Source organism: Citrus clementina, unplaced genomic scaffold (assembly GCF_000493195.1).
Source record: "Citrus clementina cultivar Clemenules unplaced genomic scaffold, Citrus_clementina_v1.0 scaffold_4, whole genome shotgun sequence".
Classification (NCBI taxonomy): Eukaryota; Viridiplantae; Streptophyta; class Magnoliopsida; order Sapindales; family Rutaceae; genus Citrus; species Citrus x clementina.
The window spans coordinates 16534511-16554073 of record NW_006262274.1 but is presented as its reverse complement, the minus strand read 5'-3'; the positions used below and the strand labels follow the sequence as shown (position 1 = coordinate 16554073).

The window sequence follows — 19563 nt, the reverse complement described above, 5'->3', positions numbered from 1 at the left end:
CAGTTGGATTTGCCCATTTACCTTAATTTACGAGACTAACGGTTTCACAAGTGAAATCCTTACTGCTAACCATGCAAATTTCCCTCTCTTAGAGTCCTCTGTATTATAGTCAATCTTAATAATGTCTCCAATTTTATTGCCAAGTCTTCGCAGGCTGCGTTTGTCATAATATTGGATTGCCATGCCGGGCAATCGTACCCACACCATAGTCGATGTGAGTTCATTAGAGAAGCAATCAAAATTCGGCGTCCAAGGTTGAACAAAAAGGTTTCTACCCATAACAGTCCATGGTCCTTCAGTTAGGGCATGTTCTGCATCAACTGCAGTTTGAAACTTGACTAAAAAATAATTATTTTCTAGATCAATGATGGAGAAACCAGCTACCATCGACCGCCATAGGATCTCCAATCTATTGCATAAAACCCAATAGCCTATCTGCCTTCCCAACAATTTGACTATGACAGAGTAACGCCATGGCTGCTGCAGTTTCTCTTGCACCTTGTTGGAGAAGTATATCGCAGGAATCCCTTCCTCTATTCTCTCAACCACATCTTCATCTTCAATATCCCAATCTTCTTCTTCACTTCCTGTCTGACCTGCCATCACCGTGACTGCCTTCATAGCCTTATCTCTCCAAGAGGGTTTCTGAGGATTATCAGCATCAGTTCCCTCAGCCCGAAACCGGGCCTTCTTAGTCGTCATGTCCTCTTGCAGTGGTGGCGGGTTAGGGTTCTCAAAACCCTAGCCCTAGTTTTCGTCGCTTCCAAAATTTTCGGAGCTCATAATTAACTAATTTATTAATCTTTATGCAAGGAAGTACCTTCTAACCGCCTCCAACCCTTAGGTAATTTTTAATTAAAAAGATATATTAAGCTATTTTTTAATTAAAAGAATTTAAAATGTTGTATTTTTTTTATTTGTGTCTTTACACATTATAAATGTTAAATAAATGATAAACATCTTAAAGAAATTAAATAAGTAACATATTTTTATAATATAAAATATGTTTAATTAAATACAACCTTTTATATTCTAAATTAGTATATATTAATCAATTTATTGAAATTCATGATGTTTTATACGAAAAATATCCATAAAAAATTATGAAGATGAATAATACTACTTTGAAGAAAAAAGAAGATAAAAATAATAATAGTCTACCCCATATTATCATAATTTATAAGAATGGATAATAATGCTAATTATTACATTTTTATTTAGCTAAAACATAATTAATTAGATAGGGATATTTTGGAGTTTTTTTTATATCATTTAGATTTAGATTAAGCAAAAAGGTAAACAAATTAGCTTAATAACTTAATGACTTAATTGATTGAAATTAAGTCAATTAAGTCATTGAGTAAAAAAAAAAAAAAAGCCCTTATGTTTTCTTAAACCTTAATATTAATCCTTTGTTTGGGATTGCTTTTGAGAGATTTAAAAGTGATTTTGAAAAGTTGAAAGCAATTGATAAATTTTTGTAGGAATCACTTTTTGCAAAATTACCCCATTTTATGCAAATTTTGAAAAGTAGTGAGTAGTAGTTTTTCAAAATATAATTTTGAGAATTATTTTTTATACTTAACACAATTTCTCAGACATCCTCATATATATTATAAAAATAAAAAATATCCTTATTAATTAGGAAATAAAATCATTAACTTTAAAGAAATTGTTATTATTTATTATATTAAGATAACAAAATAAAAACATAAAATTAATAATGTAAAATATTTATTTTAGTTATCAATTATTCTATATACTCAATTAAAAATATTTTATATACATTTTTATAAATGTGTTAATAAATTTTATTCAATATTATGTCTAATTCGATCATTTACATTCTTATTGCGGTTAATTAGTAAAATTTACCAAAATACACACAACTGTTTTTAATAGGGTTGGCAATTTAAGGGCTTGGGCCTGAGCTAGTAAAAATGTAAGGACTGGGCTTGGGGCGAGCTTGGGCTTTTGCTTATTTTTTTTCAATTTTTTTAAAATTGTTGTAAAGTTGAAAGGGAAATTATCATTCATATACCTTATATTTGCTCTGTTATTAAAAATACTACAACACTTTGAGGGTGTATCAATCATCCACCCTTAATTGACAAAATGTATCAGCCGACCACCAAACCGTTAGTTTCCGTTTGAAAGTTAACAGAGTTACAATGAATTGACGATTTTACCCTTAAAAATTATCACGTGTATACCCTTAAATTCTTTTTTTTATCACTTGTATACCTTTAAATTATCACTTGTATCATATGAAAAGACCAAATTACCATTCTGACGTCATCATACTTAAACGGCAACTAACGGTTTGGTGGTCAGCTGATACATTTTGTCAACTTAGGGTGGACGATTGATACACCCTCAAAGTGTTGTAGTATTTTTGATAATAGAGTAAACTAAGGGTATACAAATGATAATTTCCCAAGTTAAAATGAGTTAATAATAATCAAGTTGTTATAATCAATAATGAATTAAAGAAAATAAATATTTCAAAAATTAAATAATAAATAAAGAAAATGAAGCAAATAAAAGTTTAGATATTTGTTTTTTTTGTACTGGATTTTCTAATTCACAGACTCTCTTAATTAATTAATACTTCAAAGAGAGTTTAATATTATAATTTTAAGTATTTTGATTCATTATTGATATATAAATTAGGAATTCAAGGTTTTTTCTATTATTTTTTTAAATTTAAATTTATTATTCTAATTTATAAATTTATTTTAAAAAAAATAGAGGGCTTGGACCTGGTCTAGGCCTTTTTTCATGAGCCCTTGTCCAAGCTCTCCTCGAGAGGCCTAGGCCAAAGCTCGTAGGAATGGACAGGGCCGGCCCATATTTTTTTGCCATTCATAGTTTTTAAAACTCATACTACTTTTAAAAATATATTTTATCAAATGTTTAATTAATTCTCTTTATAATTGATTATTTTTACAATACAACTAACATAAATTATTTTAAAAGTTATAGTATCACCAAACTAGCTCTTAATATCAAAATGGGCATATGCAACTTATTGTTGGTGCTCATTTCACCTAATAGTTCTCATTGTGTGTGTAATTTAGGAAATATCTATGTGTTGACTTGCTACCTCGACAAGAGATAGGTGTTGACAACATAGGTTATACGGTGTTTTCATTCAATCATACTATTAAGTCGCATTCATTTGAACAAAATAATTTGTAGAATAAATTTTTAGATCCAATATTATTATTAATTAAAAAATGAATTACTTACGAGAAAGAACAAATATGATTAGGGATATTATCATTTTCCCACCAAAGTTATTATGACACATCATGTCAGTATTACAGTTTGGTAAAACCATCATTTTCCCATCATTCCATTAACTGAATAAAAATTATGCTGACGTCATAAGGGCATTTTGGACATCTCACGTGAAGCCAAAACGTTGCGTTTTGCAATGGTAAAGAAAATAAGCAATTTGGACATAGGAGCCCTAGAAATCGAAATCAACCCCCTCCCTCTCGTTTCTTGTTCCATCTCCGCCCTCTCTCGCTCATTGTAATTGACCCAAATCTCTCTCACTCTCGCAGCAGTGTTGTTGCCATCTCTACTGTCTTCTACTCTATCCATTGTAAGTTGTTGACTTCTTTTTTCTTTTTATTTTTTGCTTATTGTTCAATAGATTAGGATTACTACTTGCTTATTGTTAATGAATTTTTGCCATTTTATTTGTAATCATCATGCTTACATACATTTGCCATTTTGCTGTAATTTTGGTTATTGGGCATAATTTTGGTTATTGTTCGTTACTTTTTACCTAATTAAATTGCTTTGAATTGTGGTTAGCACTTTAATTTAATAGATTAGGATTATTAGTTCCCTACTGTTAATTAATTTTTTATTTGTAACCGTCAAGCTTACATGCATTTGTTGTTTTGCTGTAATTTTGGTTATTGGCCATAATTTTGGTTATTGTTCATTATTTTTTACCTAATTAAATTGCTTTGAGTTATGCTATAATTTTGGTTATTCATATTTTTTCCTCTTTTTTAATCTTGTAGATGATGTTACCATTACAACTACATTTACTGTACAAAGGTGAAAGACATCGTATAGGGTTGATTGAACCTGATGAATATACCCTACAGTAGATGAAGAATGAAGCATTGAAGATTACCAGCGAGCATGGGTTGACGACTTCTGAAAGTGTGCAGTTATCGGTTACCAACCCAAGGAACAAGCTTTCGATTATTATAGATTCTAAGGTAGCCTTGTAGGTTCAGTTCGTTGCACGTGATTCAATGGAAGTGGCAGTGTTTGAAGCTATAGTTTTGCCGACCCTACGTTCTGATTTACCACTTTGTGGAGTGTTACAAGCTATGCTACATAATTTTGGAGTGCAGTTATCTGCAGAGCAAATTACATGGGTGAATGATGGTGGAAATGAACCACCACCTAGGACTGGAGGCATACAAAGGCCTCCAACAGAGCTAAATAAGAATGATGGGCATGAGACTGATGATGATGATGATGTAGTATATTCAACTGATGGGAGTCGTATAGATGATGTTGTGCAAATTTTAATGTACTCACAAGCACACGAATCTATTGTAGTATAGACTAATGGTGACGAGTGTCGATCCCACGAGGAGGTGGATTTTAATTGTGTGTAGAATTAATTTTGTAAATGGTTGATTGGATTTGTGGTGGAAATGATTTGGAATATGCTAAAACTTAAATGAAAATGGCGAGAATAAATTCTAAAGTTGGAATTGAAATGGCGAGAATAAATTGAAGAGAATTCTATTAAAATGACGTACTTGGGTATCTGAATTCGTATCAACATGCATCATGGGCTAAATAATCCTTATTAATGCCAATTAAATCATGAGGGGGGAATCCACACCTCATGAACCACGCTCTAATCAATATGGTGCTAAGGGCTCATCGTGCCAAATAATAATAACCTTATACTAGAGAGCCGGTGTAACCAAGGCGGTATCTAGACAAGATTATTATTATTTGTCGACGAGAAATCAAAACATCTACAAAAACTAGAGGGGAAGAGAAAATAAATTTACCAAATTAAGCCCATAACACATGTTGAGACTTCACCTTCAACCCAAGCTTGAAAGAAAATTAGCCACTCATAATTGAACTAGGGGCAAAATGGGAATTTATTAAAATACGAAGAAAATACAAGATGGAGAAGGAATTACAGAAAATGGATCCCAAAAATGGATTCAGAGATATCAAATTAGGGGGGGAGACCCCCTTTTTATAGATACATTGAGTAAATTGTGGCCATCAGATTAAAAACAGTTTGGACGCTCAGGATTTCGCCACGTCATCAGTCAACAGTACGCGTGAACAGTACGCGGTTTGACCACGCGGATGAACAGTAACACGGTTTGACCCGGGTGAACAGTGACGCGGTTTGGTTGAAAATAATCATGTGTGATGCATGTACCGTACGCGAGATTTTTGGTCCACTGATATGCTGCCACGTCACCATCAACAGTACATAAGAATTTTAGTCCAACAGGATCGTGACACCTCATCAGTCAATGCCACATCATCGGTCAATGCCACGTCATCAATCCGTCTATGTGAACAGTACCATGAACAGTAACGTATACAGTACCGTACATGTGAATAGTACCGTACATGTGAACAGTGCCATTTTTCCTTTTATGCTCCTCCTAAGGTTTTCGACCGTCCTGAGTTCAAAAGTGATATCCGTTTTGCCATCTGATCTCTCGTTTATTGTGAAATGACTACGATGCCCCTAAAATGCATAAAATACTTAATTAAAATAAAACACACAGAATTAAATCAAAAGAAGGTGAAATTTATAAAAGTAAAGGTGTTAGTAAAACTTGTAGTGTAAAATGATGATTTTCTCCTTTATAAATATACATTTTCTAGCACTCAACACACCCTCCAACCAGCTTATTGCTAGTCCCTAGCAAATAAAGCAAAAACAAAATTCAAAACCAAAATGATTTTTTTTTTATTTAGAAACACTCATGTTTATTCAATCAGATTAATGATAGCAATCAAATAAAAGTATAAGCATTATCTCCAGTCTAAAGCAACATCACACCCACATCAACCATTCACATGAATCAGCCCAGTAGACTTTGTTATAGCTACTTTCAAGAATGACATGTTAAACCCCAAAATCTCACTGAAAGTAGTGACACTCTCACAAAGAAATTAAACCCAATAAAAATAGTCACTCCAATGAATGGTAATTGAGAGAAAATAATAAAGAAGTGATATCACATGCTCTCACCAAGATGAAATAAATATGCCCTCAGCTTAGAAATAATACAATCTCAAGTCAAACAAAAATGCTAGTCAACCCAATTTATTTATCTTTTTTTTCTTTTTCTTTTATTTATTTATTTATTTTTTCTTATGCACCACTACATCTTTTTAGCCCATATAACTAGCTTCTACTTCAGAATATAGTTCCCTAAAATCAAGGACTTTTATTATGACGTAACGTAGGCTAGGGACATAGCTAACAAAGAAGGGAAATAAGGAAAACAAAGTGTATGTTTGAGAAAAATGCAGAGAATTTTTTTTTTTTTTGGAAGTTGCAAGGTGGATTTCACCTATTATTTTTATTTTTATTCTTTTGAAACAACTTTTTTTTTCTCTTTTTTTTTTGGCATAACTTCACTGAACAAAATAATTATTTACATTTTGCTCAAACATAAATAGGTGATGGAACTTATAAGACATCGGGTAATACTCCAAATCGGAGTGGGTCAAGATGATAAGTTGACAAAGAAAAGGTTTTTTTTTTTTAAAGGCTCAAAAGGGTTAACTATGGATATTTAATAAAAGAAATGGCTAGAAAGGATCAAACGGATCAAAGATGGCCTTTCCATCGTCTTTTAGGGCTCTAAATAATCATCCATATCTACTAGTTAGATGGGCCTCCCAATGTAACAACACACATTTTTTTCTTTCTTTTTTTTTATATTTTATTTTACAATTTTTTTTTAAGGGTTAACTCAAAAGCAATTTAGAGATCGTGTGTAAAATAATAAACTGCTTAGCTGTATAAAGAGTGGGCAAAAGGGTTATTCTCCAAGAAAAATAATAGGCTTAAAAACTCACTTGGTACTTATTATGACATGTTCATTCCTTCAAGCAACTGACATTTGTCTCCGACATCAACATGTAAAGTAGCAAACATAGCATAACATCACTTAAGACCAAAGATAATACAAATACTAAAATTTGAAATTAATCATGTCATCCAATATGAAAACAAATCACACAATTTTTTTTTAAAACAACATTCTACCCCCCAACCTATTCTAAACATGAAAGGAAAATATGCATGCAGAAATGTGAAAATGATGCATAAAAACTAATTAGAAAAGTTACACGTAAAATGATAGAAAACGAAAATGATTTTATTTTTTTAAAAAGATGTGTTTCTAGAGGCACTACACTCCATATTCAGCCATCTTCGACTTATTTTTTTTATTTTTAAATTTTTTTTTTAAACGATGAAGATGCGTTTCTAGAGTCACTACCCTCCATATTTAGCCATCTTCAACACAAAAAGTCAGCAACAGTTAGTTTCTACAACAAAAAATTAGTAAAAACTTAACCAAAATTCCACAATTATCGACTATCCCTCCCCCCAACCAGAACGAAACATTGTCCTCAATGTTTGAAAGGAAAAAAGTAGAGTTTAGAAGACATCACCTGGATGGTGCAACACAGAAGAAAATATTTACAAGCGGAGAGTTAAATCTAATTTGTACTTTTTACTGCGGCCACTGTTACCATCATTATTTGGGCGCTCCAACACAAAAGTCCAAGGGTCTAGCTCCGGTTTATAAGCTTGTAACAGATCAAGTAACTCATTAGCAGTGTGAGCACAAATAAAAAGTTTTTTCACATTAGAAGGAATGAAATAGTTTTTTATTGCATGGTTAAGAAATGCGATAAAGCCATCATAAAAGTTATTGACATTTAACAAACCGATGAGTTTCTGGTGGATATGCAGATGGGCCCAAAATGCTGAATAAGCATTTCAGTTATTCTTTCTTGCATACCTGAGACGACTAACTCTTCTCCAGTTGATGAGTCAGACGAACTGCCCAAAGGTTTTAGGGCTCTTGGGATGATGCCTAACACTTGGCTGCCTCTGATAAAAGCTGCTTCTGAGACCATTTTGGATAACCCTCGATTACCTCCTCCATACACCAAGTGTAATTTTCTCGCTGCTATGCTTCGACCAAGATCGATGGCTGCCTCAACGAACTCTTTATGTTTGCCATAGGTAAATCCAGAAAGCACACAAATGTTCTTGAATTGTCTATTTGGAGTAGCTGCCATTGTGATACTTCTCAAAAAATAATTTGTGAGTGCTTGACAAAAAAAAAAATTACATTTAAGAGTCTTGGTGACAGTGAGGCACAGTTGTGTATGAGGTAACATGTCAGTGTCAAATAACGCGTAAAGCACGTGGCTCGCGAGTCAAAAAGGAAACAGTAAAAAGAAAAAAACAAACAGTAATAAAATTATTAAAGACAATAATGCACACAATAAAACAATAGTGAAATAAAATAACAGTAAAGTAAAAGGATATTTACAGGTAGTTGCGACTGTGGCTCACGTCTTCCTCTGGTTTTACGTCCAGAAAAGGCTTGAACGCCCTCTATGGGTCGAGGATAGGCTTCCTATCCAGTTTTCTTATAAACTGGCAAACAGGGTCGTTTATAGTCAGATTCCCGAGACTATATCGTGCATGCTCTTTCTGGAATAATGATCATAACTGGAGAATCGCTCATTGCACATATCCACTGGGATGCGTTTCAAGAGACAAAAGGATATCATCCAATGACTCCTTATTCAAGTCATCCCTAATGAATTGAATCTTATCTTCCCTGTTATCAGACACCATTCCTAAAGAACATGGGTTTTTATTGCAACTCATTCTGGCACACTTATGACAAGCAACAGAAATTTGTCGAGCTCGTCGTTTTTTTGCATAATTTCCTTTACCACAACCAGGCATGTATGCAATAAATTTTGGAGGTAACTCACCTGCCGATCGTACTTTAGCCTTGATTAACCAACGGATGTCAGCAGGTATGTTATTTCTCATGAGCAATCGCATGCGTTCGGACCGAGCTTTATAGATCGTAAGAAGGGCATTCTGAGGAAGTAAAGGAAATCGCTTGTGAAGCTTCGCTAGAGTCTCGTTTATGTCCATATCTTCGCTTCAGAATATCAGTTATTATGGAAAACTGAAGTAACCGACTTGATTGTCACGGAGTACCGTTATCCGCCACTTCACCGGGGTAACAAACTAAAGCACACAAATAGAAAAACAAATTAAAACACACAAAGAAAATTAAAATCGTCCTCTTATTGAATTTACCTCAAGCTCCAATTGGATGTCGTAAACACTTCTCTTAATGTCTCGGAGTTGGCGTTCTAAACCCTCAACATAGGCTACTAACTCTGGTGGTTGTAGAGCCCAAATGTGATGTGTTTTACAAAATTGAATCTGCCTTTTGAGATGAGTTTTGACACGTTGAAGTGGTTTAAGAATGTTCAGGAAGAACGGTCTAAGTAATGTACTCATGATTAAAAATGATAAAAGAAAACTTAATAGTTAAACAAACACACTTATGCAAAAATAATTTCAATTAGCAAAAGAATAATATAAAGAAAAAAAAAATCAAATCACCGAAAAGAAAAAAGAAAAAAAAATCAATTAAAATCTGGTGGGTCACTCAAATTTATTTCGATGTCTTCTTCATGTGGTTGGTACTCTAGATATGGCTTTAATCTTTAACCATTAACTTTAAACGTGACACCATTTTTTGGGTCCTTAATTTCAATTGCTCTATGTGGAAAAACAGTATGAACAATAAAGGGACCAGACCATCGAGAGCGTAACTTACCTGGGAATAAGTGCAAGCGAGAATTGAATAAAAGCACTTTCTGACCTGGAGTGAACGATTTTCTCATAATTTGCTTATCATGGAAGACTTTCATTCGTTGCTTGTAAATCTTGGCATTTTCGTATGCGTCATTGCGAATTTCTTCAAGTTCTGCCAGTTGTAATCTTCTTTCTGAGCTGGCTTGCTGCATGTCAAAGTTGAATTTCTTGATGGCCCAATACGCATGATGCTCGAGTTCCACAGGTAGGTGGCAAGCTTTTCCATACACTAGCCTATAGGGTGACGTCCCAATCGGGGTCTTGAAAGCCGTTCTATATGCCCATAATGCATCATCAAGTCTTAATGACCAATATTTTATGTCTGGCCTCACCGTCTTTTCTAATATGTGCTTTATTTCTCGATTGGAGATTTCAACTTGGCCACTGGTTTGCGGATGATACGGGGTCGCCACTTTGTGTGTGATTGAATACTTTGTCAAAAGAGCTTTGAATGCTTTGTTACAAAAGTGGACACCACCATCACTAATTATTGCTTGAGGGAATCCAAATCGTGAAACAATGTTGTTTTTCAAAAATCCTATCACCACCTTGTGATCATTGGTTCTACATGGAATTGCTTCTATCCATTTCGATACATAGTCAACAACAACCAATATGTATTGATGGCCAAAAGATGGGGGAAAGGGTCCCATGAAGTCGATACCTCATACGTCAAAAATCTCAACCACTAAAATTGGATTTAGTGGCATCATGTTCCTTCTTGTAATACTTCACATTCGTTGACACCTATCACATGAAGAACAGAAAGTGTAAGCATCTCGAAATATAGATGGCCAATAGAAACCACATTGTAAAACTTTAGTCGCTGTTTTCTTAGCATTGAAATGGCCTCCACAAGCTTGTTCATGGCAAAATGAAAGGATATTCTGAATTTCACTTTCTGGGACACATCGTCTAACAATTTGGTCTGCACAATACTTAAACAAATACAGGTCATCCCAAAAGAAATTTTTTATCTCTGTAAAGAATTTAGCCTTGTCTTGCTTGGTCCAATGCTCTAGAAGTTTACATGTAACAAGATAATTAACTATATCAGCATACCAAGGTAATACTTCCACATTCATTAATTGTTCATCTGGAAATGACTCATTCAATGGTAATGATTCTGTAATTGTGTCAAAATGGAGACGAGAGAGGTGGTCCGCCACAACATTCTCTGTGCCTTTCTTATCTTTGAATTCCAAGTCAAACTCCTGCAAAAGTAACACCCAACGAATTAGTCTAGCTTTTGCATTTTTCTTTGTGAGAAGATATTTAAGAGCAGCATGATCTGTGAATATAATTATTTTACAACCAATGAGATAAGATCGAAATTTTTTCAATGCAAACACTACTGCTAGCATTTCTTTTTCAGTAGCTGAATAGTTCAACTGTGCATCATTTAATGTCATACTAGCATAATAAATAACATGGGGAATTCGATCAACTCTTTGTCCTAATACTGCTTCTACTGCATAATCAGATGCATCGCACATGAGTTCAAATGGTAAGCTCCAGTTTGAGGGCTGAATGATGGGTGATGATGTCAACAACTGCTTTAGTTTTTCAAATGCCACAAGACATGAATCATCAAAGATAAAAGGTACATCCTTAGCAAGTAAATTACATAAGGGTCTAGAAACTTTGCTAAAATCTTTAATGAAACGTCTATAAAAACCAGCATGCCCAAGGAAAGATTTTACTTCTCTGACTGTTTTAGGTGGAGGAAGATTAGAAATAAGATCCACTTTGGCTTTGTCAACCTCAATACCTTTGCTCGAAATGATGTGACCGAGAACAATACCTTATTTTACCATAAAATGGCACTTCTCCCAATTTAAGACCAAGTTCTTCTCTATACATCTCTGCAGAACTAGTGTTAGATGATGTAAACTTTGATCAAACGAGTCACCAAAAACAGAAAAATCATCCATAAAGACTTCAAGGAATCGTTCAACCATATTAGAAAAAATGCTCAACATGCATCGTTGAAATGTCGCAGGTGCATTACATAATCCAAATGGCATTCTCCTATATGCAAATGTGCCAAAAGGGCAAGTGAAAGTAGTTTTCTCCTGATCTTTTGGTGCTATGGGGATCTGATTGTGTCCTGAGTAGCCATCTAGAAAGCAATAAAATTCATGGCCTGCTAATCTATCAAGCATTTGATCGATAAATGGTAAAGGAAAATGGTCTTTACGTGTGACAGAATTCAACTTTCTATAATCAATGCATACACGCCATTCTATAGTTACTCTAGTGGGTATCAATTCATTATCAGCATTAGTAACTACTGTGACTCCTGACTTTTTGGGGACAACTTGTATAGGACTGACCCATGAACTATCAGAAATTGGATAAATGATACATGCATCTAATAGCTTAAGGACTTCAGTTCTAACAACTTCTTTCATATTAGGATTTAACCGACGTTGCATTTCCCTAGTAGATTTAGCATTTTCATCAAGGTGAATGTAATGCATGCAGTCTACTAAGTTTATACCTTTTATGTCCGCTATGGTCCATCCTAATGCTCATTTGTGCTCTTTTAAAACATCCAACAACTTACCTTTTTGTTCGTCATTTAGGGATGATGAGATGATTACCGGCAGAGTGCTTTCTTCTCCTAAAAACGCATATTCCAATGTGTTGGGTAATGGTTTGAGCTCGAGTTTCGGTGGTGATTCTGATGATGGGATGAGTTTCTTCTCTGATGGTGCTAGTTGTTCAACTCTTGACTTCCATTTATTAGTGTCCATGGATGGTGCTGAGTCAAGTAGGGCGTTGACCTCATCGACTGATCTGTCAATATCAAAATCCAAACCAAAGTGAGTTAAACATGTTTGTAAATGATCATCACTAAGGTTTGAAATAAAAGTATCATCAATTAATGCTTCAATTAAATCCACATCAACAATTCCATCATCTGCATTATGAGGTTGTTCGGCAATGTTGAAGATGTTAAGCTCCATAGTCATGTTGCCGAAGGACAACTGCATATTTCCAGTCCTGCATTGAATGTGAGCATCCGCAGTTGCCAAGAAAGGTCGGCCTAGAATAATGGGGATGTGCTTCATTGAATCATGTATTGGTTGAGTGTCAATTACAATGAAATCAACAGGAAAATAAAACTTGTCTACCTGGATAAGCACGTCCTCTACAATGCCACGAGGTATTTTCATGGACCGATCTGCAAGCTGTAACACCATTGGAGTTGGGTGTAATTCTCCAAGTCCAAGTTTCACAAATACTGAATAAGGCAACAAATTTACACTAGCTCCTAAATCCAACAAAGCATTTTCAATTGTGTGGTTCCCTATGCTACATGAAATAGTGGGGGAGCCTGGGTCTTTGCATTTTAGAGGAATTTTATGTTGGAGGATAGAACTAACGTTTTCTGTTAAAAATGACTTCTTTTGAACATGCATATTTCTCTTTTTAGTACAAAGGTCTTTAAGAAACTTAGCATAAGATGGAACTTGCTTTATAGTATCAAGTAAAGGGATGTTAACACTTACCTGTTTGAAGATTTCAAGAATCTCACCTGTGGATTTTCCCTTTTTTCCTTTAGCTAACCTCTGAGGAAATGGAGCTTGCGGAACATATTCTCGTGGGTTAGTTTCTTCTTTCTCCTCCGGTGATGAGTCCTCAACACTCACAGGTACAATTTGATTTTCTTTTGTCACCGGCATCTCCACTTTATTGTCGACTTCTTTTCCTTTTCGCAAGGTCATGACTGCTTTGACCTCTCCATGCTGCTGTGGTGAACTAGTACTTGCTTCATGTACTCCTTTAGGATTAGGCACTGATTGACTTGGAAATTTACCTTTCTCAACAATCATTGCCAAGTTCTAGACTGAAGAAGCAAGCTGTCCCACCATCTTCTCGAGGCTTGAAACTGATTGGGCTTGTGAGTTGAAGCCTGCTCTCAACTCATTTCGTAGTCCATCAATGGTGCGGTTCTATTGCTCAATCGTGGAGTGAGTAACATTCTTGAAATTCTGGAATGCATCCTCCCATGGTCTGGGTTGAGAGTAGTTCTGGTTCTGATTGTATGGTCTAAATGGGGGCTGAGAGGCTTGAGGATTTTGAGGAATTGGTGGAGCTGGAGCTGCTGGTCTATTCTATTGGAATCCTTGAGACCATGAAAAATTGGGGTGGTCTCTCCATCCAGGGTTATATGTGTTGGAGTATGGGTTGTAATTCGATGGCTTTCTCATTACACCTATGGTATTGGCTTGATCTGAGTATGAGTCATGGTCATGTGCCTCTGTTGATTTAGCAGTCGATAACGATGCTATTTGTCGAGCAAGACCTTCAACCATCTCCTTGACTTCTTTGATTCCCGAAGTTGACTCGCCAATTTGAACCTCATTTACTCCCTTAATTCTTCTAGTATTCCTGAGTGATCGACTCCGTTGTTGGGAATTATCCGCTTGTCGCTGGAAGAATTCTCAAATCTCTGATGCACTTTTTGACATTAGCTCTCCTACACTTGTTGCCATTAGCCATTCTTGCACATTTGGTAGTAATCCCTCCAAAAAGTATTGGCATTGGTGTCATTTCTCGTACCCATGATGTGGACACTTCAAGAGTAGCCCATTGAATTGCTCCCAAGTTTCAAAAAATTGCTCGTCTTCTCTCTGAGTAAACTCTGAGATTTCCCTGCGAATAGCATTGGTTTTATGCACTGGGAAATATTTATTCAAAAATTTCGTTACCATTTGTTCCCATGATAAAATGCTATTAGCAGGTAAAGTATTTAACCATGAACGAGCTCTATCCTTTAAAGAAAATGGGAATAATCTGAGTTTTACATCATCATCTGAAAAATTCTCATATTTAAAAGTTTGACAAATGGCATGAAAATCATTCAGATGATTATATGGGTCCTCATTTTCTAGGCCATAAAATGTGGGGAGACAATTTAGCACACTAGGTTTTAATTCAAAGCTCCTAGCAGCTACATTTGGGTATCTTATACATGATGTGCTCAAATTTGCTAAAGGACTGAAATAATCCTTAAATGACCTCTCTTGTGGTTGCAAATCCATTTTATTTTTTACTTGTTTGTGTGTGCGAAGTGTTTTCTCAAGTTCAAGGTCTATAGGTTCAAAATTGGGTAATAATGACCTTCGACCATGCATGCAAAACAAATAAAATAAAAAATAAAGATGGGAACAAAATAAATAAAAATAAAGAAGAGGGAGAAATTACAATACTAACCTTATTGCGCTATTACAAACTTTCTATAAAAATACACAAAAATAAATACGTGAAATAAATTAACTAAAAAGAATTAGTAAGATAAACAAAAATTACAAAGAAAAAAAATAACTTGAAAATTAAATTACAGAAATTTAAAGAAGAGAAAAAGAAAAGAAATTACTAACCTCTAAATGCGGATTCACTTTTTTTTTAATAAAAAATACAAGAAAATAAATAAAAGAAATTATTCACAAAAATTAATTTTACGAATTAAAATTACTTACCTCCCCGGCAACGGCGCCAAAAACTTGTTGTGCAAATTTTAATGTACTCGCAAGCACACGAATCTATTGTAGTATAGACTAATGGTGACGAGTGTCGATCCCACGAGGAGGTGGATTTTAATTGTGTGTAGAATTAATTTTGTAAATGGGTGATTGGATTTGTGGTGGAAATGATTTGGAATATGCTAAAACTTAAATTAAAATGGCGAGAATAAATTCTAAAGTTGGAATTGAAATGGCGAGAATAAATTGAAGAGAATTCTATTAAAATGACGTACTTGGGTATCTGGATCTGTATCAACATGCATCATGGGCTAAATAATCCTTATTAATTCCAATTAAATCATGAGGGGGGAATCCACACCTCATGAACCACGCTCTAATCAATATGGTGTTAAAGGCTTATCGTGCCAAATAATAATAACCTTATATTAGAGAGCCGATGTAACCAAGACGGTATATAGACAAGATTATTATTATTTGTCGACGAGAAGTCAAAACATCCACAAAAACTAGAGGGGAAGAGAAAATAAATTTACCAAATTAAGCCCATGACACATGTTGAGACTTCACCTTCAACTCAAGCTTGAAAGAAAATTAACCACTCATAATTGAACTAGGGGCAAAATGGGAATTTATTAAAATACGAAGAAAATACAATATGGAGAAGGAATTACAGAAAATGGATCCCAAAAATGGATTCAGAGATATCAAATTAGGGGGGAGGCCCCCTTTTTATAGATACATTGAGTAAATTGTGGCCATCGGATTAAAAACAGTTTGGACGCTTAGGATTTCGCCACGTCATCAGTCAACAGTACGCGTAAATAGTACGCGGTTTGACCACGCGGATGAACAGTAACACGGTTTGACTCGGGTGAACAGTGACGCGGTTTGGTTGAAAATAATCATGTGTGATGCATGTACCGTACGCGAGATTTTTGGTCCACTGATATATTGCCACGTCACCATCAACAGTACACAAGAATTTTAGTCCAACAGGATCGTGACACCTCATCAGTCAATGCCACATCATCGGTCAATGCCACGTCATCAATCCGTCTATGTGAACAGTACCGTGAACAGTAATGTATACAGTACCGTACATGTGAACAGTGTCATTTTTCCTTTTATGCTCCTCCTAAGGTTTTCGACCGTCCTGAGTTCAAAAGTGATATCCGTTTTGCCATCTGATCTCTCGTTTATTGTGAAATGACTACGATGCCCCTAAAATTCATAAAATACTTAATTAAAATAAAACACACAGAATTAAATCAAAAGAAGGTTAAATTCATAAAAGTAAAGGTGTTAGTAAAACTTGTAGTGTAAAATGACGATTTTCTCCTTTATAAATATACATTTTCTAGCACTCAACAGATGACACTGATGATGATGATGACAATGACCAAAATGTAGCTAAGGGTGCATATATTATGGATGATGCTAAGGGTTCTAGTTCTGACGATGAAACAGCTGAAGTAGATCCTGAGCTATTAGCAGACACATCCAATTCAGATAATGATTTGGGTACCACTCAGCTAAAAGATTATATTGAAGTGCATGCATATAAGCCAAGGTGTAATGGTAAATATAGGCTGAGGTTAGGAGATGTATTTGATGATGTGGAGCATTTTAGATATGTGTTAGGTGAAGTGATGGTGGATAAAGGCTTTGAAATTACAAAGGTGTACAATGAGCCTAGGAGATTTTACAGGAAATGCAAGATTAATGATTGTCCATGGTATGTGATGAGAGGTAAAATAAGGGGTAAGAGTGGATCTGCAATCAAAGGGTTGCAAAAGAAACATGAATGTAGACAAATTGGAAAGTTAGTGGCTGTGAGCAGTAAATAGATAGCAAAGAAAATTAAGAGTAAAGTTGTTCTAGATCCTCGTGTGAAGATTTCCGTTCTTCACGAGTTTATACAGGAGACTTATAGTGTGTGGATAAGGGATTTAAAACTATATAGGGCTAGAGAGAGGGCAAGAAAAGACATTAATGGAGACCATGTGAGGGGATATGAAGATTTGTTTCAATATGCTGCAGTGATTCACAAGTATGATCCTGGTGCAATTTGTAAAGTGTTTTGTGATGTTGTAACTAGGCCTGAGAAAGTGCTCTTTCAGAGATTCTTTATGGCATTTCCAGCTCAAAAAAATGCCCTTAGCAATGGTTGTAGGCCATATATCGAGTTGGATGGGTGTCACTTGAAATCAAAATATGGTGGAGTTCTATTAGCTGCTGTAAGTATGGATGGTACAAGAGGTATTGTTATTATTTCAAATTAATGTTTGATGTCTGCAAATAGCTATTGCTGGTCTTAGATAATGAGGTAATATTTTTTTTTCTAGGCCAATATGAAGCTGATAATGTTTCCCAGAATCCAACTCAAGGCTCACAAGCTTCATAGATATTAAATGCTTTATGAAATATTACCATTAGAGTGCTGTTATGTATTTTGGATGCACAAACTTTATATTAGTGCATTAAGTTGCTGTTATGTTTTTGGAATCCACAAACTATTTTTATTGTATTCACTGCTGTTATATTATGTATTTTAAATGCACAAACTGTTTTGATTACTTTCGATTTTCATTACATCTTAAACTATAATGCTTCATTACATCTTCAACTACAATTATTGATTGCTACAATATTTTTTCATGTTTATTACATTACTTCCTCATAAATAAGCCTATCACAAGGCCACAAATAAAAACTATGACCAATTTCAGTTTTGCTTCAATACATCGTAACCGTTCACTTATCTTCATCACATCTTCATTTAGGTTCATGCCATGACCGGATGTAGTTTTACGCATTTCCATATCTTCTTTTGCTGCCCATTGCCAAAAATTATACGTTTTAAACCTACATGTCCAAAAGAGCTTATTAGGATTTTCCTAGGTAGTAGATACCATCGCACATGCCTGCACTCCACAATTGCAGTATTTAAGGTAGCAGATAACTTCAACATGTTTCTTAACTCGAACCTTGGTATTAACACTTAAGTTACTATTGGAGGCCATTGTTTTGTTTGAATTTATGTGTACGAAGGCTGAAACTATGTTTGGTTTTGAATGAAGATTGAGAAGAACTGGATTTTTTGAGCTTGGATGAAATGTAGTGTTTACAGTGGCTTATTGTTGTTGTCTTTGAATGATAAAGTATGTTTGGTTTTGCTGTCTTTGAGCTGGGCATGTCATTTTCTAACTTTTGAAATGGGGTTGCCACTGTTGAAATGGTCTGATTGTTAGTATTAAAATGAGCTTGCTGGTGTTTAAAAATGGATTGGGCTTGCTGGTGCAGTGGTGGCTTGTAGTTGTGGGTTAAAATTTGAGTTGCTGGGTTGCCATTTTCTTTCTTTTTCAGCTGGGTTGTTGGTGCTCAAATGGGGTTACTAATCTTTAAATTAGGGTTGTTGGTTGCTAGTTGAAATGGCTTAAGCCAATAGCAGCTCTTATAAGCATAAAAGTAGCCGTTATTTGAATGTAACAGCTACTTGTGGGGGTAATTTTGTAATTAAATCATCTTTCGATGTTCTTCCTTTTTAAAGGGTAAAATCGTCTTTTATGTTTCAGGGGTAAAATTGACTTTTTATGAATTTTTCGTTACATATTAACTGAGTTTTAACGGAATGGTGGGAAAATACTAATAGTTTAAATATTTGGTGGTAAAATAATGGTTTTACCAAACCGTGGTACTGACATGATGTGTCAAAATAATTTTGGTGGAAAAATGATAATATCCTATATGATTATTTCCGCTAAGGATAAAAGGTAGAGTCATGACAAATAATAATATGTAAATATTATATTAATGAAATATAAGAAATATTAAATTTTCCTATTCATGTTTTTCATTTTTTTAAGTTAAATAATTATATTAAAAATATAAACATATTGCAATTGAAAATAGAATATATTAGTCAATATAAATATGGGTTACCCTAATATAAATTTAGAGTGAGACTATTGGCACCCCTTTAAATATCTCTCAACACCTATTTTCTTTATTTACCTCATTAAAATATTTTAAAATATTATAAAAAAATTTTTAACACCCTTTTAATGACAAAAATATCCTTAATTTAAATTTATTAAT

The 19563-nt window shown here is 34.5% G+C and overlaps 2 protein-coding genes and 1 non-coding gene across 3 annotated transcripts; 2 read left to right on the top strand and 1 right to left on the bottom strand.

Annotated features, from left to right (window-relative positions):
* Nucleotides 1-27: 27 nt before the first annotated feature.
* LOC112099142 lies at nucleotides 28-702 on the bottom strand. The gene has a single exon (XM_024186250.1). The coding sequence runs from the start codon at nucleotides 700-702 to the stop codon at nucleotides 28-30; it is 675 nt and encodes a 224-aa protein (XP_024042018.1).
* A 3431-nt stretch (nucleotides 703-4133) lies between these two features.
* On the top strand, nucleotides 4134-17869 carry LOC112099141. Its single transcript, XM_024186249.1, has 5 exons — nucleotides 4134-4247; nucleotides 4386-4553; nucleotides 16827-17297; nucleotides 17388-17724; nucleotides 17811-17869. The coding sequence occupies exons 1-5, from the start codon at nucleotides 4134-4136 to the stop codon at nucleotides 17867-17869; spliced, it is 1149 nt and encodes a 382-aa protein (XP_024042017.1).
* Nucleotides 14537-14640, top strand: LOC112099381. Its single transcript, XR_002906185.1, has one exon. It is a non-coding gene; the product is annotated as a small nucleolar RNA R71 (small nucleolar RNA).
* Nucleotides 17870-19563: the final 1694 nt, after the last annotated feature.

Bases quoted from the DNA above. Each gene is read 5' to 3' on its own strand.
- LOC112099142 (XM_024186250.1), bottom strand. From the start codon at position 702: ATGACGACTAAGAAGGCCCGGTTTCGGGCTGAGGGAACTGATGCTGAT.
- LOC112099141 (XM_024186249.1), top strand. From the start codon at position 4,134: ATGAAGAATGAAGCATTGAAGATTACCAGCGAGCATGGGTTGACGACT. The intron at 17,298-17,387 runs GTGAGCAGTAAA...GAGTTTATACAG, and splicing joins AAATTGGAAAGTTAGTGGCT to GAGACTTATAGTGTGTGGAT. The intron at 17,725-17,810 runs GTATTGTTATTA...TTTTTTTTCTAG, and splicing joins AAGTATGGATGGTACAAGAG to GCCAATATGAAGCTGATAAT.